This window comes from Homalodisca vitripennis, chromosome 1 (genome assembly GCF_021130785.1).
Source record: "Homalodisca vitripennis isolate AUS2020 chromosome 1, UT_GWSS_2.1, whole genome shotgun sequence".
NCBI classification, from domain to species: domain Eukaryota; kingdom Metazoa; phylum Arthropoda; class Insecta; order Hemiptera; family Cicadellidae; genus Homalodisca; species Homalodisca vitripennis.
In genome coordinates this window covers 232,407,501-232,432,918 of record NC_060207.1, presented here as the reverse complement: position 1 = coordinate 232,432,918, position 25,418 = coordinate 232,407,501, and the positions used below count along the sequence as shown (strand labels likewise).

The 25,418-nt window shown below is 31.6% G+C and overlaps 1 protein-coding gene across 1 annotated transcript in view; it reads right to left on the bottom strand.

The window, feature by feature from the left end:
• The window catches only part of LOC124353139, a 42,536-nt gene that overhangs the window by 3,432 nt on the left and 13,686 nt on the right, over window positions 1-25,418 (bottom strand). Inside the window, exons 6-11 of the mRNA XM_046803000.1 lie at window positions 23,871-24,510; window positions 21,046-21,173; window positions 15,207-15,309; window positions 12,469-12,657; window positions 10,178-10,419; window positions 4,829-4,948 (exon numbers count right to left, since the gene is read on the bottom strand). Coding sequence (XP_046658956.1) covers window positions 4,829-4,948; window positions 10,178-10,419; window positions 12,469-12,657; window positions 15,207-15,309; window positions 21,046-21,173; window positions 23,871-24,510 — 1,422 coding nt within the window. The remainder of the gene's footprint in view (window positions 1-4,828; window positions 4,949-10,177; window positions 10,420-12,468; window positions 12,658-15,206; window positions 15,310-21,045; window positions 21,174-23,870; window positions 24,511-25,418) is intronic.

The window sequence follows — 25,418 nt, the reverse complement described above, 5'->3', positions numbered from 1 at the left end:
TCACGGCCTACATTTTAATAAAAAAGGTAAGGATAACATTTCTATAATGGTGAAAAACATAATATTAAACAAAATAAAGAACACCTCCATACCAAAATTTTCCAGGAAGTTAAACGAAGATGGAGTGAATATCCTGGAGGCAGATATGTATGACGTGATCAACCAGCTAAAAACGATCCTTCTGTGGGTTTTTCGCACACCATATCTGCAGATTTTACTCATCATAGACATATGTCAGCTGGGGTGGCAGTGGTGTTTAGAGAGAGCTTCGGGAGACCTCAAAATACAGACTATGTGAATACCAAACTGACATTGCAGAAGGTGGGAAATGGTGTGTCAGTGTATAGTTTAGTTACCAAGAAAGACTACTTTGGGAAACCAACCGAAGAAGATTATAACAGTGCTTTTACACAGCTTATCAAAGACTTCAAGATAAGAGGACTCAAGACCCTAATATGTTCTCCCATGGGCTGCATAAGAGATCTAATCCAACCCGGACATTTTATTGAGAAGGTTATGGAGTTTCAACGAGAAACAAACGCTACTGTCTACGTGCTGTCTTATGACCAGGGTTCTAAGAGAGAGTTGAGAGATGGTCTTCCTCATTCAGAGTTTCTTGAAAAACTTCGAGGACTACTGGCCAGCCACTACGAAGAACGTGAATCTGCACCTACCGTCCACTCATCACCGCCGGATTTATCTGGGCTGGATGTTATAGAAATCCGTGGAAACGATACAACTCCCCTACACTCTCCTGCACTGTCTCAAACTTCCACACCATCCCTATCTGGTTTTCCATCCCCGACAACTCCTCCCATACTCAGCTCTGACACACTTATCAGTACACCTTCCAGTCAAAAAAACTTTTCCAAAGACAGAAATGTGAATCCCAGTTAAGATTAGAGAACTATTGTGTTGTATGTAGTGATTATCATAATTTTAATTCTTTAGACGATCTTTTAAGTAAAAACATAAATCGCTGGCCAATCTGTAATAATGCTAGATATAATGATAAATTTATATGGCTTATGCATTTGAACATTCAAGGGGGATTAATAGAAAAAAATTAAAAAAAAATGAATTGGAGATAATTTTGAAAAACTCAAATATATCAATAGTCTGCTTAAATGAGCATTGGTTAAAGAATGAAAATGTCCATCTGTTAAACAGTATCCCAAACTATAATCTTGCTAGTTTTTACTGTAGAGAAGGTATAATCCATGGTGGTTCTTGCATTTTGTTGAAAGACAATGTGGAATACAGAGTGAGAGATGATCTGTGTACTTTTAGCGAGGATTCAGTTTTTGAAATCTCTTGTGTTGAAGTTTTGACTTTAAATATACTTGTTGTCTCTATTTATAGAACTCCAAGCGCAGCAAATTTTAAATTGTTTCTAACCAAATTTGAGGAGATATTAAAAAGCTTGGCAAAAAGACGAAACACTAAAAATATTTACATAGCTTCAGACTTTAATGTAGACATCATGGATGACTGTTGCAATACTCAACACAAATTGGACTTTCTTTCCTTATTAGGACAATATGGTTTTCAAACTAATTTTTCAATGCCTACGAGAGTTACAACAAATTCACAGACTTGTATAGAAAATATCTTAACATTAAAATTTAAGTCCCAGATTGCAACTCTGTTAATGAATTTAGAACTTGGTCTCTCAGACCACAGAGCACTTTTCATAAATTTATCTGATGACTTAACTTTGAATAAACAATTAGGTGGGTTGAAAAATAAAAAACGTTTATTCTCAAATAAAAATATCAATAATTTTATTAGAATTATTAAAGAAATCAAATGGGATGTATCTAATGAAAATAATTTTGAAGCAAACAATTTAAATTTCTTTGGTTCTTTCATAAATGCATTTGAAGAAGCATTTCCCTTAAAATTTTATAGTAACAAAAATTCTCAAAAAAACAAATCATGGATAACAAAGGGCATTAAAGTATCTAGTATAAAAAAAAGAGAGTTAAGTAGGCTGGTGAAGCATTCCAATGATAAAAATTTTATAAACTATGTAAAAGAATACAAAAGAACTTTTAAAAAGATTTGCAATGTAGCAAAAAAACTTACAAACAATAAATTCATAGCCGATTCAGATGATAAAAGTAAGGCAGCTTGGAGTATTGTTAAATCTGAACTGGGTTGTAAAAAGTTGAAGCAGAATTTTCGGACATAGTGGTAGCTGATAGATGTTTAAATAACACTCTAGACATTGCAAATTTTTTCAATAAAAAATTCATAGATATTTCTAATGAAATTGGACTGTATCCTTGTGCTCATAAGGCTCTGAAACTTGTGAAAGGCTTAAATGTAAACCACGAGTATTCAGAGTTTGGTTTTGAAAACATTACTGACAATGATGTACTCAAAGTAATTAAATCTTTACAAAATAAAAAATCTGCAGGTTGGGATGGAGTTCCAGTAAATGTGATGAAAAAAGTTTCAGATTTTATAGCAAAACCTTTAGCTATTATTATAAACCAATCTTTTCAAAATGCCTCTTTTCCAAATTATTTAAAGTTCGCAGAAGTCAAACCTCTTCATAAAAAGGGAGAGAGAGTAAATCCTGACAATTATAGACCAGTTTCACTTCTGCCATCGTTATCTAAAATTTTTGAAAAATCAGCTTTAAATCAAATATTAGCATTTTTAGAAAAAAAATAATATTTTAGCTTCTGAACAATTTGGCTTCAGAAAAGGGATGAGTACAATGACTGCATTATCTAAATTTATTGACGAAGTGTCATGGGCCTTGGATGGATCCCAGAGCGCAGTGGGTGTGTTTTGTGACCTGTCCAAGGCGTTTGACTGCGTTAATCATGATATACTCATTAAAAAGTTGAATGCTTATAAATTTTGTAAGAATTCAATATCTTGGATCAAATCCTATCTATCAAATCGTTATCAAAGGACAGTCATTTGTAGAAAATATGTTAAATCTAAATCACAGTGGGAGCAATTAAAAGTTGGGGTTCCACAAGGTTCAATTATGGGACCTCTTTTGTTTCTTTTGTACATAAATGATCTCCCTGCAAACATATCAAACAGTCTAACACTTTATGCAGATGATACAACTGCACTTGTTAGATCTAAGAATAACGATGAATTAAAAGTTAAAATCAGTGAAACCATAAGTGAATTAAAGGAATGGTTTGAAACAAATGGACTCAAACTAAACCAAGAAAAAACTAAATTGGTAAAATTTTGTACTCCTCAATCAAGAAATCATAATTTTAATTATTTAGAATTTGAACATCAGAGATTTTCTATTAGTGGAAACGCAAAATTTTTGGGGCTAGAACTGGATTTACATTTGAATTGGACTAAGTGCATTGAAACTATTTTAAGAAGGTTAAACTCAGCATGCTTTCAAATGCTTATTTTGAGACATACCATGGATTTAAAAACACGTTTAATCATATATTATGCTTATTTTTATTCAATCCTTAAGTACGGAATTGAGTTCTGGGGGTTTTCAAAAGATATAGATAAAATTTTTAAAATTCAGAAGAAATTTTTAAGAATAATGACATTTTCACCTTGGAAGGCTTCTTGTAAGCCTATCTTTAATGAATATAAAATTTTAACTGTACCAAGCCTAATAATTTTCAAAACGTTATTAACAGTGAAGTCTAATTACGACAACCTTTTTAGTAAAAACCATAAACACAGTCATAACACTAGATATAAAACTAATTTTCAATATCCCAAACATCATCTGAAAGTGGTTGAAAAGACACCATCCTACATGGGGAAAACATTTTTCAATAAATTACCTTTAAGGTTTAAGGAATTAATATATTCAGGCGCATTCCAAGATAACATTAAGGAGTTGTTACTTGAAAAAACATATTATAATGTAAGTGAATTTTTAAATGACATTTTTTAAGTTTTAAACACTATATTACTATTTGTTAATGTTGATTTTTGTGTTTTTAAGTAGGTTTACAATTTGGCATATTTCTTTCCTGTGATTAGTTAATTAATACCCTGTTTTGTTGTATGTGTTTTATTGCTATTTTATTGTTATGTGTGTTAGGTTGTTTGGATTTAGTCAAACAAGAGTAGTGTAGGTTATATCTGACAATGTCATCTGTTTTATAGCTATGCTATATTATCATGAAACGTTTATGACAATAAAGATTTATTATTATTATTATTAATAGGGTGGCCTCCCATATTCTGTTGAAAATTTTCTCTAGTCCACTTTCAATCCAAGCAACTTTAATATTGTACTTAACACTCACTCTGAGTGCTATGGTGGCAGTTTTTCTTCAACAGAGCTGTATATGTAAGAAAAGCTAAGGACCTCTTGCCGTTAAACAAGGTCGGTTCAGAACAAACAAAAATTAAACCAAAGAAACTTTTTTACAAATTCTACTTTTAATTTTGTTTATCCTTTTGGGAGCAAGTTGGAAAACAAGCCTAAGAATACCACACTATTTTACAGAGGGTCAGGGAAATGAATATTTTTGATACTACAAGTAATTTTCTCTGCCATCATCTTTTAAATATGATAGAAATGGTAGATTTTAAAATAAGCTTCCAGAATGAATGTATTCAATTTACGTAAAAATGTATGGATACATATTTGTATTAATTAAAATACTATCATTTGGAAAGAATCAAACATATTTACTCACTATTAGAATAATTTGATTGATAAAATAAACAATCGCAATAGATGTTTTATAGTGAAAGATTAGGTTTAGCTATTTATATGTCTGGAGACTATAAAACATGGACGAAATCACTAATAATAACTTTGATGCTATCTAAAGAGATATAATTAACTATTACAAAAAAATACCTTAAATGTTATCCTTATGTTTGAATTAGGACTATCAGCCAGTGTCAAAACGAAATGTAAAATTATAAAAATTTCCTCGTTTGTGAGACTGGTACAGATCAGAAGCTCCTTTGGTTGTTGCTGAAACAAAATGTTTTCTTAGTCAGAATAGATCTTTAACAAACTTGTATTTTACAGCTCATTTATTTCTTATAATTGACAATTTTGTTACCATTTTAATTTCTCCAAGAAAATGCAACATTCTTAGAGGCTTTAAGGATACAGATCAAGGTACACATTTATTTCCCTTTTGAAATGAATTGACTTTAGAGAGTAGATCTATGTCAAGTAACATATGACACACATGTGCTCAAAGAATAGTTCCCTAGTTCCTTGTAGACTACGATGTTCTAGTGACTGAAGGTTTCAAAAGAGGTACATGAGCCTGCAAGATGGAGGCTCCCTCCCAAATGCCATAAGGTCACACAGTTTAACTCTTTTAGTGCCAGAGATAAAAACAAACCCACGTTGAAAAGTGCCGAATTATTTTTAGTATGACTATGTGAGAGGTGCCATAGGGTTTTGGACAAAAACACAAGGTTTTAGAAAACTTACTAAAAATTTATTTTTTATCATAAAAAGCTCCTTTTTAAAGGTAAACATTTCCACGGAAACAACATAAAAATCAAGTTTGAGGTGAAATAACTATTAACCCTTTCAGGACCAGGAGAAAATATGAGATGTTGCAAAATTTTTTCACAGCTCATATCCCCTTGTGACTAGTCAAAAGTGCCAAGCTAAAATTGGCAATTTTGCTGTCTCTTAGATTAAAATTTGTAAGTTTTCATAAAAATTAGAGAAGTACCTAAAAGTTGCACCAAATTACTCGTATAGATATATATATATACTATCAACAAAAAAATATATGATGTAGTTTTAAGTAATTTAAAAATAAAAAAAAGTTTTAATAGATTACATAAAAAATTTTATTTTATTTTTGCAAATAACTAAAAAAGGAAAAATAATTTTACTGTGGGAAGCTACTTTATTATATTATGCATTTAGAAAGGAACAACCATACAAAATTTTGTGTTATTTCTCTCATAAATAAATTTTTTATGACACATTTTATATAAATACTGCATAATTGTACTTCGCAACATTTTATAAGTGGCAACTGACTCTTACATTGCAAGAAACTTAAAATAAATATTCACATTATGGATGTACCCGTAAACAGATGATTGTAGGATCCATAAACAGTTTCAATACAGTTAAAAAACACTTTTTACCAAGAAATATTTACACAATTTTATTTGAAATTTATTTACACTTTTTCTATTTACAAATGTGGTATTTACAGTTTCACTCCCGTGAGATCGCAAATTGTCAGTCATTGTAACTACTACACACAATAGCTAAGCATGTAACAACTAAAACTACTAACCACAAAATAAAATAACGAAGAAGAATCTAGCCTACAATAATACGATTACACTGAAGCATAAAGAATAAACAACAAAAAATCTAGTCAGCTGATAATGTCACGTGACAATTACGAAATAAAAATGCATAGACCTTCAAAATAAAAATGATATTAATATTCATTATCTACAAATATACCAGGGAATAAGAAAAACATAAAACTTTAGTCATTTGACGTATTTATTTAACCTGTTGGGGAGTACTGACGGCTATAACCGTCATCCTACCTAGTGTATACTAGAGTAAGCAAAATTATCCTTAATGAACTCCAAGGAGTAAAGAAAAATTTTTTGTTGTTTTCATTCAAAATGTATTTAAACCTTACAAAATAACAAATAATGCATTTTTTGGATCTACAACTTGATAAATTTATACATTTTGTTTTTTTTTTAGATTTTTACAAACGTATGATATTGTTCAAAACACGGGTACACACAAAGTGCTACTTCACATTTTGTGCACTCATAAGCAGTTTCTTTCCTTTTACGCTCACCCCGTGTTGTATTTGAACACACAAAGCAGCGTTTTAGCTTCCTTCGGCCATTTTCCCTTACTGGTAGTGGGCGGGGGAAATGGCGACCTGACAAGCGTAGCGACTGCTGGGCTCCGCCCAACGGACGCGTTACAGCTGCGGCCTCTTCTCTTGGTGCAACATGTGCTTCCAGTATCTGTCTGATAACGTTAATTCGGAAGTCCATGATGTGAACCTTAGCATTTGGGTTTTTTGATTCCATGTATAGCCTATAAATGGACGTGGCGCGAGAAAATGACAGAACATTTGGCGGCAAATCTGTGATTATGTATTCCGTCACTAGGAGCCAGCACCGTACAGCAATAATTACTTTGAACATTTCACAGTCGAAATAGTATGTAAGAACACCACTAGAGTGCATAAACAGTTGCAATATTGATTGTTTTAGCAACCCCGTCATGGACGGTCATAACCGTCAATACTCTTTTGGGATCAAAGGGCTATAACCGTCTGTACTCTTTTGGAACAACTTTCAGCTACTCCTCAACAGGTTAAGAAAACAACAAATATCAAGGAGACAATATATTGCCGCCTGGCACTTTTCAGACACGATCTATGGTGGCAATATATTGCCTCCTGGCTCGGAAAGGGTTAAACAAATTTTAATTTGAAGGTTCAATACTTTCAGTATAAAGAACAGTTAAAAACAATCCCCTTTAAAGGCTCCTTTTTAACTCTTTTGAAAGGTAAATTAACTGTCCATCAGAAAATATATAACAATAAGATGTTTATTGAATAAAAATTTTAAAATCACTGTAAACAGTAACTTTTCTACGGAAACAAAATAAAAATCCAGTTTAAGGTAATATAACTACTATAAGAAAAATTTATTTTTAAATTTATACTTTTAATGATAAAGAACGTTTAAAAACACCCTAAAATCATGTGTAATATAACTACTATAAGACAAATTTATTTTTAAATTGTAATACTTTACTGATAAAGAACATTTAAAAACACCCTAAAATCATGTGTAATAACCCAATACTGTACAATAAACAAAATTATAAAAAATATTCAAGCACTAAAGGTTTGTTTTGCTAAAAAAGCACAGGGTTTTGGAAAAGATTCAAGATTCATGATCTTTATTGGTCTTTAAAACACATTCAACAGTGCAACAGACTTCTATAGACGGCTCATCTATAGCTTTGATTATCCCACGTGCATCAGTTCTGTACATTACTAGAGGATGAAATATAAGCTGTTAATAAAGTAAAAATAAAAATATAAAAATAAAGACCTAGAATGGTTTGAAGTGGCAAACTCACATTGATTATGTGGCTGCTCAGACTGCAAGGGGCATCTTTTTGATTAGGACTCTAAATGGAGTAATTTCTATTGATCACATGCTGTGTGTATATTATGCATATATAAATAGTTTTTTGACCTATGGAGTTGCTTTGTGGGGCCATTCTCATTTAGCAAATAAGCTGTTTGTACTTCAGAAGAAGGTAATTAGGATAACTGGCAATGTACATAGTAGAGAACATTGTAAACCTCTTTTTGTAAATTTTAATATTTTGACCCTGCCGTCCATCTATGTTTTAAATGTATTGTTGTATGTTAAAGATAATTTATTTAGACTTAACAACCAAAGAGATGTACATAATCACTTTACACGCAATAGTCACTTTAACTTAATAACTCCTAGATGTAACTTTACTAGTACTCAATGCAGCTTTCAATACCAGGGTATCAAGCTTTTCAATCCAATGCAAGTAAAGATCATGAGCAGGACTAATTCCAAAAATACCATAAAATGTTGATTGTCAAAATCTCACAAGCTAGTTTAATGTATCATTATTGACGTTGTTATATACATTCTTTGTATCCTGACAATAAAAAAATAAATAAAAAAAGCAAATTGTTTAGATGTGAATAAATTTTTTTATTCATATTTTCTTTGAACTATCAATGTAATCTATTTGAAACTATTACGAATACATCTTAACAGTAGATTAACTCGGGATCAAAACATCTAGGAATTAAGTAAAAATTATTTACAGTAACTCACCTTCTACGTAGGCTAAGAAATTCTTTCACAATAACTAGTTTACAACGCTATTTTCCACTCGCATTTAAAATATGGTATCAGATTGTGGGAAAATAGTTGTGACTGCTCCTATTCTTTATATGGCAAAAAAGAGCCCTACGAATAATAAATAATGTTCTATAAAGCTCATCCTGTAAATCTCTGTTCAAAAAATTACGACGCTTCCTTGTTTATATATTTATTGTTGTTTAGTTGATGTCCAGGAAAATCGAAATACTCTAAGGGTTAGACAAGATGTTCATGATTATCCTACCAGGAAAACTATTCATTAGACATGTATTATATCGATGGCCTGTTAAAATATATTGGAATTTGAAACTGGTCGACTCTCTCAAAATAGATTTTGCTACAATTTCATTGGTTAATTTTTTTTAATTTTACTTTTTTTATTACTAGTTAACATCTGAAATTAGGTTGTCCTTTTCTGAACGTTTTAGTAACTTTATGGAGAACATACTTAATAAAAGTAAAAACAAAGTGAGTGATGGTAACTTTGATGACGAAATTTTAAGTGAAAAAGTGGCGATGAATAAATTCAAGAAAATTATGTGACAAGGCTTAACCTTCAAACTTGGGAGTGGCCAAGGCAAGCTAATGATCCACATAATTGTATTTTTAGTGGTAAATCTGGCATAAACACGATTGTTGCTAGGCAAGTAAATACGTAAAATATAAGATAGTAAAATACAATTTATTTTAACATGTTATACAGTCGATTAATACTTTTAATTGACTCTAAGCATCCACACAACAATTTTCATTGAAAAATAAAATATTAATTCGGTATCTGAGGGTAAAAATATTTTAATTTTAATCGGTACTCAATGGTTTAAACTACCACAATAAGAAAGTTTAAAATAATTTTAGAAAATTTTCCTAAATAAAGAGGCCTGTGACACTAGCATTTTAAGCTTTTAAACTAAAAACAACTGTGTATTTTTGTGTGTGATGTAAATGTTTTAGTGTATATATGTATATTTATTGCTATTATATGTGTGTATTTTGTTGAAATTGTTATAAATTTTACTTGATTAGTCTATTATTGATTTTAAATAATTTAGCCCATCACTATTTTATGACTATAGTGATAAACTGAGGAATTTTAAATACTGATTAAAAAATCAAGCTATAATTTTGTGTTGTACAAACAGTTACCTTTGTCACTTGCATACATTACTTCTAAAGACAATAAAACTCTTGATTCTGGAAAAGACTTACAACAAACCACGTAATAATTTTATTACTCAAATAGATTGTTAAAACTACCAATGGAGTGTTGTATAATGTGTGTAATACTTACATGGATGTTGCTTGGATACACTGACACACGGGATTTGTATTTCAACATAACTTTTCTTGCGATATATGTCTTATTAGACCGCTGAAGCCAGATAACAAGTACTCTGTACAAATTATTGTCGGCCATTTTGAATTCGTTGAAAAGTCCCTTCTCAAAAACGATTTCTACCAAACTGATTACCTCACTTGGTTTGTTCTCAAATACGAGTTTAGAGATTGAAGTTTCCAAAAGAGTTGTGATATCTGTAAAAAGACAATGTTTAAAAACATACACTTAATACTGTACAATCCGAGCAAAAATATTTAAAAGTAACTCAGCAAAGATAATTTACTTTCAAGTGAGTTGTACTCAGAAGTAACAAAAATAGAAGGACAGCTGTGCTGCATCACTGCTATGAGCATTGTTCTTGGGTTGATAGTGTTAATGTAACCTAAAATGTCTAATCTATATCTGATGATATTCAATAAATTTAAACACTTCTATAAGCATACAGAAAAGGGTGACGCAGAGTAAACAACTACATACAAGGTGGAGATGTACGAGGTCTGTTCAAAAATATCACAACATTTTCATTTCCGCGGGTTACGTATATTCGTTTTTTTTTTTGTGGCGTTATATTGGTACACATTGTCTCTGACGTATGGCAAAAAGTTCGCCCATATTGAATGTTCAGTTAATTGTTGACAGCTGCTTGCACGTGCCATGGCTCGTCTTCATTTTGTGCTTATTCGAAAAATGGATCAAAGAATCTGTATAACATTTTGTGTTAAAAACGAAGTTAAGTGCATGGACACATTCCAAATGTTGACTGTGGTTTATGGAGAATCTACTTTGGACCAAAGCAAAGTTTATCTGTGGTTCTCAGAGGGCCAAGAAGATGTGACCGACGAACAGCGTGCCGGACACCCGAGCACGTCAACAACACAGACGAAAACATCGATGAGTGAAGAAAATAGTATTGGCTAATTGTCGAATCACCGTGCTAAATTTCAACCAAAAACAGCAGTGCATTGCCGACACATACAACAGTACAACAGCAGTGTCTATGAGCTGTTAGACTCTGTCCATGATGACCCAAATTTGCTCCAGAGGGTCATAACCAGTGATAAATCATGAATTTATGGTTATGATGTAGAAACTAAAGCTCAATCATCCCAATGGAAGCTGCCGCACAAGCCAAGACCGAAAAAGCACGCCAAGTTCAGTCGAATGTGAAAGATTTGCTTACAGTTTTTTACGATTGCAGAGGCGTGGTGCATTATGACTTCTTGCCACGGGTAGAACTATCAATAAGGAATAGTATCTGCAAATTGTGTGAAATTCGCCAGAAACATCCGGATTTGTGGAAGAACAAAAAGTGGCTTTTGCACCACGATTAAACGCCCCTGCTCACACATTGTCACTTGTGCGCGATGATTTGGAAAAAAAAAAACACACTAATGATGCCGCAGCCACCGCATTCCCCAGATCTGAACCCCTGTGACTTTTTCTTGTTCCCGAAACTGAAGAGGCCCATGATAGGATGACGCTACGCTACGATTGACAAGATAAAGACGGCATTGAAGGAGGAGCTGAACGAAATCATTAAATACAACTTTTTGAAGTGCTTCAAGGATTGGAAGAAACGTTGGCACAAGTGTATAATATCTAATGTGGATTACTTTGAGGGGGACAGAATTGAGATTGATGAATAAAAAAATAGTTTTCGAATAAAAAACTAAAGTTACAATATTTTTTGAATGGACCTTGTACATAACTTTAGTTTTTGTTAGATAAATTTTTTGTGTAATTTGATTGCAAATAGATACTCAAGAGTTGTTTTTTGCTTATAATACTCTGACTATTTAAGCCATTTAACTTTTCTTTGTATTTTTCAAAGTTTTAGAGTTACATTCAGTAAAAGTTAAATTTTTTTAAAGGTTGAAGTTCTCAGTGTTTGCCCTCCCCCCCCCCCCCAAAAAAAAAACAGGAAAGCCAAAACACTTTTCTGGAGGAAATTTAGTGAGGAAAAATGTACTTATAATTAGTATTTCATTAACCCCATTCATTTTTACACAAAAAAAGAGGATAAAACATATTGATACATCAGAATCTCCTCTTTCCATTGGTGCCAAAAGTATTGTTTACTCTTCTTACATTGCTCTATTGGTGAGAGGACCGTAGCAACATATTGAATCAAGAAATTTTGAATCCAATTTAAAGAAATATGTGCAAATTGAAAACCACTTAAAATTAAGATAAATTTATAGTTTTAGACAAATATAGAAATGTTATGATTATAAGATGCTTACCAATGGGCTGTTTTAGGGATTCTTGACTAGAAACAATTTGCTTGAACAACCACACAGCATTTTCAGAGCTGATTGAAGTGTTGTTCAAGGGTCTTTGAAGATCACTACACAATCTTGCCCATAAGATCTTATCATCAGGAGATGGTAACACTTTCCACTTATTTACATCTACGTAACATAATCCATAGGCTGAAAAATAAAATACATTCAGTCTAATATTAACTTCTGAGTAATACATTACATGATATATTGCAGTAAATTATACTGCAATAATAATCATCAGGAGATGGTAACACTTTCCACTTATGTACATCTACGTAACATAATCCATAGGCTGAAAAATAAAATACATTCAGTCTAATATATATCTATATAACTTTTGAGTAATACATTACACGATATATTGCAGTAAATTATACAGCCTAGCAAAAAGATTTATGTCTACACAATTCTACACTACGTCTAAGTAAGACAAAAATCAGTTACATACATATTGGGATTAAACTTTTTTTTAAAATTACCTCTAAATGTAAAGTCTTTGTAAATAGTTTTCAATTAGTTCTTAAGAAAGGTTTAAAAAAAAAGCTTTTTATAGTTTAGACGAATTCTACAATGTTTTATTAGATGACATAATATTTTAGGTGTAATATTTATATATCAAACATTATTCTTATATTTTGTTATTTTTATTATGTTATATTTGTTTATTGTTAATTTTTTAATTACTATGTTTGCTAATTGTTATATTTAGACTAAAACACATTTGATAAACAACAAATCATCTTACATCAAATTTATACTGAAGTAAAATGTCTACTACTTTATTTATTTCATTGTGTTACCATTTAATTGACTTATGTGACAAAGCCTATATGTTATTTAACGGCAATAAACAAATTGAATTTGGATCTACTTTGTTTTACTCTATATCAAATACTCCAGGTTTATGTCTACACACTATTGATCTACTCTGTATGATGTAATCCTGGTTTATGTCCTCAAGCTATGGATCTACTTTGTTTTCCTCTATACCATATACTCCTGGTTTATGTCCTGACACTACAGATCTACTTTGTTTTGCTCTGTACTATGTACTCCTGGTTAACGAAATAAATATGTACAATATTAACACTCATTGTGACTTTATGTTAGCTTGGATTTACTAAAACTTTTAGCAACTAACTGAAAAAAAGGACTAAAGTTTGGTGCATGCAAAACATGTTTGATACTGGAGTTTCCTCCTGCTTGTTTTGTGAGGAATCTAATGGGTAAACTCTTATTGTTAGTTTAGCTAGCATCACGGGTGTCCTTTTCTACATTTAATGGATTCCCCTACAATGCATACATTCAAGGAGTAATTTTGCATGCTCATCTGTTGAGATACACTGCTGTAGTGGATAGAGGGATTATGAACAGAAAATTCCACCCCCACCCCCCTCCCACCACCAAAAAAAACTAACCGTAGCCAAGCTGTAAAAGCGTGAGTCAGAGAGGCAGTACTGCAAAACGTATCTGAGCAGTCAAAATGTGGAGCATCTGCAAGAAGCAGTACTCATAGATATATGATGGGATTCAAGTTCAAAACAGACAAGATTACTTTGTAATAACAAAGTGCTGTATAGTATTAGTATTGGTAATAATAATAATAAATTATAAAATGAATATTACAACCAAATTGCTAGTGCTTAAAAATAAATAACACTATGACATAACTTATTTACAATAGCAGCAAATAGCAAATACAAAAAAAATTGCATTCTACTTATTTTATTTCCAATTAGTAGTATGCCTTAGAGTAATAAAATATAGAAAGTATGTAGGTTAAATTCTTTTAGGTTTTTCTTTCTTTCTTTAATACTAATAATTAGGCCAATAAATTTTACACAATAAGGGAGATGTTGGTAACTCATAAGGCTGTGCTTGTGTTGGGGTACTGTATACAAAAAGAGAAAAAAATAAAAATAGCGGAAACAAGCAAGAATTCAATAATAAAAATTAGTTATTGTAGCTTACATAGTAAACAATGTACTATTGTTTCAAAGTTTAAATTTAGTATACTTATTGTATTGTATTAAATAAAAGGATTTATGTATGATTTACAATTAAAATATAATAAAGCAACAAAGAAATAGAAAACACACAGAAAATAATCCTCGGGAGGATGGCAGTTTCAAGACACTGTTACAAAACAAGATCGCTTAAGTCAGGATTTTGTGTAAAAAAGTAGAATGTAAACAGTAAGAAATTAATCAATCTATAAAATGTAGAATCTTGGAGCATTGGAAAAACGGTTTATTATAGTATCAATAATATAAAGGAATACAACATTTTCCAATCTAATTTTTTATTTTGTATCTAAAAAATTAGATTGGAAAATGTATTCCTTTATACTAGTGATACTGTAATAAATCTATAAAATATCAAATTTTTAACTCAATTAGAAAATTAATTTTCCTTTAAAAAAACTAATCGTCCCAACTTTATTTAAGTTGTTAAAAATAACCTACAGTTACGGAAAATAGTAGTTAGTTTATTAATGTATATTTTTCAGTATTTCTGCATCAATTTCTTATGTGAGAAGGATTAAAGACATATTTTTATTTTTTTATATATATCTACAATTTTTTCTTAGCATACATAACTCTAGAGTGTTTACTGACCAATGCACAGTTTTTTGGACTCTTAGTTGTTCAGAGTTAAGCTAAATGCTTCATGAATAGAATAAAAACAAAACTCACCAGTGAATAATCTTACAGCACTGTCTAATTTGTTAGCCATCAGGCATACTTGGATCATCAAAAATAATATCGTTGCAGGTGTTCTCCTATGGTTGGAGAAATCCTGTGAACAAAAGTATACTTAATTCACTAAAAGAATATTGTTACAAACGATTACTGGTAAATCAGTACAATTGGGTAAAAACGTCTCTTTGGTATTGTTTACGGACTCAGATAGAATTGAATGAATTGTTATTTACTTAGTTTTATGGTTTACCTGCTTAAGTATAATATGGACATTTTGTAACCGTCTAATGTTATGGACTTTCTTCCTTTGCTATCCTAAATGGTTTGTACTGTAAAACGCTAATCAATAAAAATAAGAGTGTTCTTTAAGACCTTTTCAACAAAACCTCATGCCATGATTATGAAAACGTTTCCCCATCCAATACCCCCTCTTAGACTTGGTGCGTAAAAAAAATACTAAATACTGTTTTAATAAAGCTATAAATCATCCAAAAGCAGTTTCTCACAACCGCCTTTACAATTACAAATATTAGTTTTTCGGTAAAATTCTGTATACGAAATTTGCGTACTGCAATTTTCCTTGTGGTAGCACTTAAGAAACATTTCTACATAACTTTACCAAATATGACCTTCAGAGCCCAAAACTACTCTGCTCCGAAGGTTTTACATATATGCTACATAACATGGCTTGTGGAAACTATAACAGTAACAACAAAAGCCCTAACAAGTGGAAAGTTGGTACAAAAATTTATCTGACAAATGTCTCGGCTAAGTTCATTGGGCAGTTCAGTACACCATTTTGTTATAAAATCATACCGGTTTAAACTTTAAAAAATTCACAACGTTATTTATAGACACAGAGAAAAATAACAAGTTTTTTTTTAAATGTTTAGAACATTTTCTAAACTTTTGGAATATGCAATATTTTTTTATTTCAAACAGTTTTATTTATTACATGTAAATCCCAAAATAAATAAATGATTAATTTGAGCTGTCACAAAACATTCTACTGACAGAGCTGAAAAGTCTATAGAATATTACGACTCCCTTACCCATATTAAACCACAGCGGGTGAAAGACAGTGTGTGTATCCTACTGCTCAGACACATCCTTCATTGTCATTCATTCTGCGTTTAGCAATAACCATTGTATTTCACATTTCCACTAGAACGCCTTTGGATTCTCTCAGCTAGGTTTGGTGTTTAGTTGTTTTCACAGAAATATAACAAACATTTTGTAGAATGAGCTCAGAACTGTTACGTTAGTTTTGTTCGTAAATAATGGTCGGTCGTGCTTTGTTCATTTCCGAGTTTCAAATAAATGTGAGTAAAAAAATGTTGGCTTCTCATTTATTAGTTCTAATCTATTTATATCAAAAATATACAAACAACGTATGAAACTCCAGACGTTGGGTGTCAGGCACTGAGATTGTTGTTGTGCTATTAAAAGAAATGTAACAAGATTAGAGGGCTTAGTAAGACCTTTCCAATAATAACCAAAAGCCATGACAACGAATTTTAACTTCACCTTTTGCATATTTGCAAATATTATGAGAGGAACTACAATCATTGCAGTAAACATGTTGCTTCGCTGAAAATAACCTTAGTGAATACTAGCTATACACAAAAATGTCAATAACTTTCAACTGGTTCATGGACTATGTTCATAACAAATTTAGATTAGATTGCTGCACACATTAACCCTCCGGCTGGCAACGTCGTAAATTACGACTCATTTTTTCCCGCCGTGATCTGGCAGAGTCGTAATATACGACTCATTAAACATCGTCTACTAATTTCGTCATAGTTCCGATAATTACCGCTTGAATCGCATAAAAGTTATATCACTTTAATCACAAGATCCCAAGCCTTCTAATGATGTATTCACTTTTATATATATATGAATATTTGTTCTTTTACTGGCCGCTAAAAGCTCCCGACTACTTCCGCGTGACGCGACTCGGCAACTGTTAGTGCTTGTATATAGTCTTGTTTTTTTCAATTGTAATTTTATTTGTAAATAAAAGAGTTTATAACTATGTATTTTCTTTTTGTGCATAAGTAAGTGAACATTATGCATATTTTAGATTTTTAAATAAAATTAATTTTGAGTTTTTTTTTAATGGCATAATATAAAAAAGTGTTTTTTGAAAAAAAAGTTTTGAGTTCTGACCATCAAACATCCACCATTATTCAGTTAAGTCAAATTATAATTATGTTTATATTGTACAACATATTCTGCAGAGTAATTTGATGTATAACACTTTTGTGTTTTCTCCAATAATTAATTGTACAGGATAAAAAATTAAAAACTCTGCACGAAGCTTCAAAACAGGGTGCCAGTCAAGGCTCAAATGCGCGCCAGCCGGAGGGTTAAAAAAATTTAAATTAAACTAAGCTGAAACAATCATTTCTTGGTACAGTAGAGTCCCGTTAATCCGACCTAATTGGGACCGAGCCCTATTCGGATTATGTGATTGTTCGGATTAGCCAGAATTACAGAAAAATACGGTTTTAAACTTGAAAATGGGTCTATTTTGTTATGGAATTATCAACATTGTTTATTAAAACATGTTTTCTGGCTGTTGCATTGTATTTCTTGACAAATAAACGTGTTTTCGAATACTAAGCACATTTCCCGTATTTTGTGTGAGAGTTCTATTGTTAAGCAATGTGAGCGTACTGGATATTGTACGGGTCCACGCGTTCAATAGTTGTACGAAACTACGCGTCATCCAATAGACTCTCTTCAATGCGACAGAAGACAATAACTGAATTTATGTCTTTTAACAATTAATATTGTACTCAATAATAATATCAATACTGTACGTCCAATTTTTGTTTGATTTCACTTCTTAATACAGTAATTTAACTCATACTTAACCTATAAGTTTCAATTTGGTACTGTATTTAACTTCATTATTTATATACTGTACCGTACACAATTTGTGTTAACAAAATACTGTATGTCTATTTAATTAAAGTTTTTCTTTGTTTATGTACGAAATGATGCACCCATTTTCATTTTTTATGTAATTAGTTCCTATAACTGTTCATTATCGTTATAAATAATTCCTCCTGGACCTGTTCGGATTAACCGACGTTCGGATTAGCGGGACTCCACTGTACTAATAAAGCATGTATACCGCATAACAGAATACCTTCATTCTACAGCTAGCATAAAAAACATTCTCGTTGCCAAGATTCAAGATTCTTTATTTGTCTTTAAACATATTATAGAAATGCAATTGACATTGTCAGAAAATTCATAATATTCATATAACTAGCCGATACCAAATTCCTTAATTTCTTATATACAAAATTGTTCAATAAGCCTTTAATAAAATCAATAAATAATTAAAAACTAATGTACAACTACAATAAATAAGTTCATAACATAACAACAATAAATAGAATATATAAGAAGTAATAACAGAGAATAAAACAAATAACAACTCAACAAATTTGTAACGGTGGCGTCAAAATTGACACAGGACAAATGCTCATCAAAAGGCTTTGTCCAATGAGAAATAATAAATAAACTTTAAAAGAAACAAGAAAGATAAAAACAGTAGACTAAAATTTTATTTCACTAGTGTCACAGGACAAATACTCGTCAATTGAATAAATGGCTTTGTCCTTCAACCAACTACTAATAGAAGTTTTAAACTTGACAATACTAACACTCCATGCGTTATCAGGCAAGTTGTTGAAAAGTTTAATTTCCATGCATAAATGACTTTTCTTACTTTTTTCTAGTCTAAAATTTACCATATCTAGCTTGCCTTTGTTCCTTGTATTATAATTATGTATATTTTGTCTGAGCTGATATGTTTCTAAATTTTCTTTACATTTTATTAAACATGAATATATATACATACTTGGCAGAGTCATAATTTGCAATTCTTTGAAAAGGGGCTTGCAAGAAGTTCTGTCAGGTAAACCTTTAATAACTCTTAGCGCCTTTTTTTGCCATATAAAAGCTTTTTGAGCAGCGCTACTATTTCCCCATAACAAAATTCCATACATTAAAAGTGAATTAACCCATTCACCTACTAATATTTTAGCACACAGTTGGGCCAAGGAATTCCATTATTTTTGCCTATTATTTAGGTGTGCAGATATTTAGCTGTAACTTTCTAGTAAATCCTAGTAAATCATTGTTTTCAAAAAAAAAATTTGTAGCAGTGTTTTTCTTGACCTTACCTACCATTTAAAATTCCCGGAAAAAAAAAAAAATAAAATAAAAAAATAAAATAAAACTGTGCATTAAGGTACCTATTATGAGATATAACCTATAACATACCGGTAATAACATAAATTTATTTTTAGTTAAAATTTTATTTTGCCCACCACCAATATTTTGTTCTCAAAATGAAAACCTGAAATGGAATTATTATTGTGTAGCCTACCTTATTTGCCCTTAGAAGTCACACACCAAAAGAGTTTTGTATATTTTATAGTATATTTACACACAATTATATCGTTTTTATATTATATACCCTACCATATTTATATTTATATTCATAAGAATTGATCTGCATTGACAAGGCCTACGAAGTCAGTTGCTGGTCCGATGTCAGGAGTTGGTTAATTCCGCTTCTGAATCGAAAATATCGGAGTTTTCAAACTGTTTCCGTGTCACACGATCCCATTCCACATCTGATTGATCACTTCCGGTACTGAATTCTTCACTACAATTATTAGAATCGTTCATAAAACGATTTATTTCACTGTCACGTAACCTATTACCAGCCATGTTTACGGACACTAACAACAACAGGTATCATATGGAGTAAATCCATCTGTTATTCTTTGCTTACGTCAGTTTAGCCAACTAATGAAAAAAATATTGTTCTAAACAAACAATTAACCATAGAAACGAAACATAGTTTGATTAGTGCAGCTATCTGTCCAGTTTAAAGTGAACTATTACTGCCGCGGAAGCGCTCCGTCGAAGTATGGCAGGGCCCGCGGCGGGAAGCGGCGGAATGGCTCCGTCGAAGTAGGTGAATGGGTTAAAGAAGGCATAATAGGCTGTCATGAGCATATCCATGCTAACACAGAATTTTAATTTTCTAAGTAAGTAGATGACTCTTGCCAATTTTTTACACATCATTTGCACATGTACATCCCAGCTTAGCTTACTATCTAAATATATTCCTAAAAGTTTTACAGGGTTAAAATTTAAATCATCAAATGTTCCGTCTGATTTTGCAACGATGAATATCGTCGCCAAAGTAGACATGTACAACTAGTTATTTAAATTTTAGGCATTTAAGGTCATATAAATGATTTTTATTTGATATATTCTGACAGAGCATAAGCCATAGTACCAATTTATTGTTCTTTGATTATCGTCTTCCTTGTTTGCCGTAAAAAAAATCATTCTCTATGGACAGCTGACGTGAACGTAATACACGTCAGCCATGTTGTTGTTGTGAAATTGGAAACAAGTGCCAGGTTTTGTGTTTGGAGTTACGAATCCAATAGTATTTGTGGAAAGATGTATTTTATGGTGTTTTAGTGATGTTATTACTGTAATTTAGCTGTCTTAGGTTATAATTTTAGTTGTTCATGATGGGTGAAAATTTAAGAGACCGATCAAGTGATCTTGGACAGCTCATTTAGAGCATCCGTTTCAAGTGATGACCAAGTATATTCTGACATTGAGATAAACCCCAGTTATAATAATAATAATAATAATGTTGTTCTTGAGAAGTTTTCGTTCGACCTGGTGACACATTACAAAAAAAATCTGTGTGGCTATTGAAATAGAGCCACCAGTACAGAGTGATACCCTTACCAGTTCTAGGATTAAAACATGAGGTTACCTTGGCAATGTTTGGATTAGGATTTTGAAGCAGCAGATATAAATTGTAAGCCTCTTCCCACAAGTTTTCTTCGGCCTTCATCGACATGAAGGTGATGGTGAGATCATTTAAGGACTCTTTTATTATATCTGAAAAAAGAAAAAATTATGTTAGAGATCAACTAGGACAGTTTCTGAAATAATTGTGAAAGTTCAAATATTTACCACTACAATATTACTGAACATACAATTTGCATATCAACCTCCCCCTAACTCCATACATTTGGTATTGAATTGTTCCCTGTCTCGGGTGCTTTTTATATGTATAACAAGCTGGTAGAGACATGTCTATTCTAAAAGCATTTTTTAAATTGGTAAAGAGACACTAGTAATGGAAACTATGAAAATAATCAGGTTTATTTCCTTTTCTGTTTAAGCCAGTTGTATAATATTTGCAGCTCTATTTCTTTAGTAAAAAATATAATTAATTTCATTGATATATTAATTTGGTTTATATATGTATTCTTTTTCTATAATACTCAATGGGTTGGCTGCACTGCACTGTATAGACAATGACGTACAATCAGGTGATTGCTCCCCATTGGGCGAGGTAATTTAAAATGACTAGATTCTAATGTTATCACGTGACATCACCTGATCGGTGGAGTCCCTGCCTCAGGATTCATTCCAAAATGTGAATCATTGTGCGATGCGTCTCTATCTTGTTTGTTTGTGCCGTGCACTTGTCTCTCGAAACAATTATTATACTCGTCTTTAAAAGCATAAGAAATGTCAACCAGTACGTGATGTGTCTCTAACTTGTTGTTAGTTTGTGCCATGCACTTGTCTCTAAAAACAATTATTATACTTGTCTTTAAAAGCATAAGAAATGTCAACCAGTACGTGATGCGTCTCTAACTTGTTGTTAGTTTGTGCCATGCACTTGTCTCTAAAAACAATTATTATACTTGTCTTTAAAAGCATAAGAAATGTCAACCAGTACGTGATACGTCTCTAACTTGTTGTTAGTTTGTGCCATGCACTTGTCTCTAAAAACAATTATTATACTTGTCTTTAAAAGCATAAGAAATGTCAACCAGTACGTGATACGTCTCTAACTTGTTGTTAGTTTGTGCCATGCACTTGTCTCACAAAACAATTATTATACTTGTCTTTAAAAGCATAAGAAATGTCAACCAGTACGTGATGCGTCTCTAACTTGTTGTTAGTTTGTGCCATGCACTTGTCTCTCAAAACAATTATTATACTTGTCTTTAAAAGCATAAGAAATAACCATGTACGTGATTTTTTTAGTACAAGAGAACAAGGGTAGGGTACGATAAGTGGACCCGGTTATTTATATCTAAGAATGTAATCATTGATACCTAATATTCGCATCTCAAATTCTAGACTATGAATCGATATAAAAGTATCTATAATCCTCAATAGCAATCATATGTTTTAAATTAAAATATGAATTTAATATTTACAGTGATCAAACAAATTATTATAACCTAAGTTAGGAAAACTGAAGACGACCATATTTGCTCCTCTCACAGTTTCAGTTGTTTCTTTCCCACAAATTTCACATAATGGGTTTTTCGGTACGAGTCCAACATGTTGAAGCCACGAAACACATATTGTCTTATCTTTCAAAGCAACGTCGTGTAGTTTTCTAAAATTGACTACAATTTTTAATAATCAAATGTTACTTATTTAAAATTGAAATATTACCTTACGTGTATTATTTGAAAGTGTTTACAGCTGTTGATATAGATTATTTAAGTTAATTGTTCAAAATAATTAATCAGTATCGATTGATTATATCGATGGTTATGATTAAGTAATATCTAATATCGGTTGTCAATTTCGATATAAAAAACCGGGTCCGCTTATCGTACCCTACCTGAGAACAGCTTAAATACAAGGTGTGCCAAAATCCTTAGGTCTTGGATATTATTCACAATTTTTCAAATGTAAAAATATATATTGTTAAGCATAATTTTAAAATGTCATTGTAAGGAAAAAACATGGCTAAAATAAAGCTTTCTTAAAATCTTAACATTAATTTTACAATTTTTAAAATAACAATCAAAAGTTTTTATGTTTTTGTTCAGTTACATTTTCTCTTTCAATTGATATGTTTCATAGTGAAGTATTTTTCAATAAAGCTATTTCTCATGTGAAACTGAAAGATATATACACTGTAAGTAAATAATTTTCATATTTTAATGTTTAAAAGTGCATTACACTTCAATCATTTTTAAGTAAATTTGTTTTATCATTTTAAGGAGCAAATCTATTTTTCTGCTAATGGGTAAAAACATTAGAAAATATCTTAATATTTGTAATTTTAACAATTGTTTTAGTAAAACACAGCAAATGGCAGAAATATGCCTGACATCCTTTGGTAACACTTATTTGGAAAATCCCTGGCGTTCTTGAAAATAACTTCTAATTTTCGGCCTAGCACTAAAAGGGTTAAACAAATATAAACAATATATCTTCAAACTATAATTGAATGTTTCCTTTAAACCCCACTTTATAGTCTACAACATTGTAAAAATTAAAAAAAATATGTGGAAAAATAAAAACTACCATGAAATTTTTCTTAAAATATCTGCACGACACTTTTCGCACAGCAATTGAAACAATGACATAACACTGAAAGGGTTAAGCGTGGTATCCCTGCAGATTCATGATACATTGAGTCAGCCTTGTTACAAGCTGGATTCTCATTACGTGTTATTTATTTCTACAAGTCAGACATAAAAAACATGTCTCTTGAAATTAATTTGGTTATACCTGAAAACTTGGTAAACGGAAGTCAAATAAGCGAACACTTACTTGAGGAACACAATACAATTGTGTCTCTGAACCGCTTCAATCCATCTCCAGTCGCTTGAAAGGCATTGAATATTTTACTTGTGTGGATATCCTCCAATTTACAACTGGCCAGTGTTCTGGCTAGTTTTTCTGGTACAAATGGCACTTCCACTATGGTTTTGAGGATTTTATCTGACAATCGAGACTTTTCTATCATAACGGCGTTGGACAGCTGCATATGACTCGGCTGGCCTCCGTTTAACTCTTCGTACGACCCGCTACTTTTTCTGAAGTAATCCAACCAAACCTTGCTGACCGGACGATTTAATGACGATGAGCTGTCAAAGAAATTAAGAAAGTCTTCGACCAGTTTGGGATTCTCGTCATACAAAATTTGATTAGAGGCTTTGTCGTTTTCATCAAAAAGTGTTTTGAACACCTTATAACAAAACCTGGGCAAAACGCTGTTTGGATCCATATGTTGCCCCAAGAAACTTTTGGGGATTTTATCTACTAGCTGTTTTATAACTGCAGCTTTAAAAGTCAAGGGGTAATCTCTAGTGGAAAACTGTGAAAACCTTAAAAAGTCTACAAGAGTTAGAAGTTTCAGTTCTTGGGTGGAGGACAGTACTGCAAGACTTTCAAGAGCTACATCAATACCCTGAAAAAAAAAAACAATTAATAACCATTAAAAATATATTTTAAAATGTGAATAAACAAGTTTCATATATAAACCTATGACATAAAACTCATAATTTTACAATAATTTTAATTCAGATAAATTTTTATTTAAATAAAATAAAAAATTGTTTGTAACATTTTAAACTATTAACAACCTTTATTGATAATTATCACATAATTATAAATTATTTTTAATTATTAATAAAGAACAGCCTACAACTATTATACAAATATTCTGGTATACAATGTTTCTGAAACACAAGATGTAAGTAAAATACAACTATGAGCAGAGCAATATATATACTATAAGATACTAGTCGTAACAATGTTTCCCACAAACACGAGAGTCTTAATCAATTATTTGATTAATTGGACCTTAACGATCCATGTGATAGTCCTCATACATGGCATTACATATATGGAAAATGTGTGTTATGACCTGCCTCCTGTTTTTGGCACCTTACCCATCCCACGCCGTAGACGGATATATTAGAATGGTAGACCTTGATGAAACGCCAAATACAGTTATAACCGATATTATACATTATGTCTCTTGGAGATCTTTTCAGATCGCAAATGCGTGGTGCATGCTCCGTACTTATTGCGGTTGAGAATGAAGTATTTATAAACGACCTTCACTCTGCGGCAGGGGGGAGGGGAACGCCCTTTGTCTAACTCTGACCACCTGCTCGTCAGTTCTGCATCTTCTACAGAGCCATAACCAAATATATCCGTAGCGCGTATTATTGCATTCTCAGTTGTTAAGAGTGCACGTCTACTACGTACCTCGTTATTATTCTTCATCGTATGGTAGTGTTGTGATTAGTTTGAAATATTTATCTTGTTTTATAGTGTGATGAAGGTGTATTTAAGTTAATTTTAATTTAT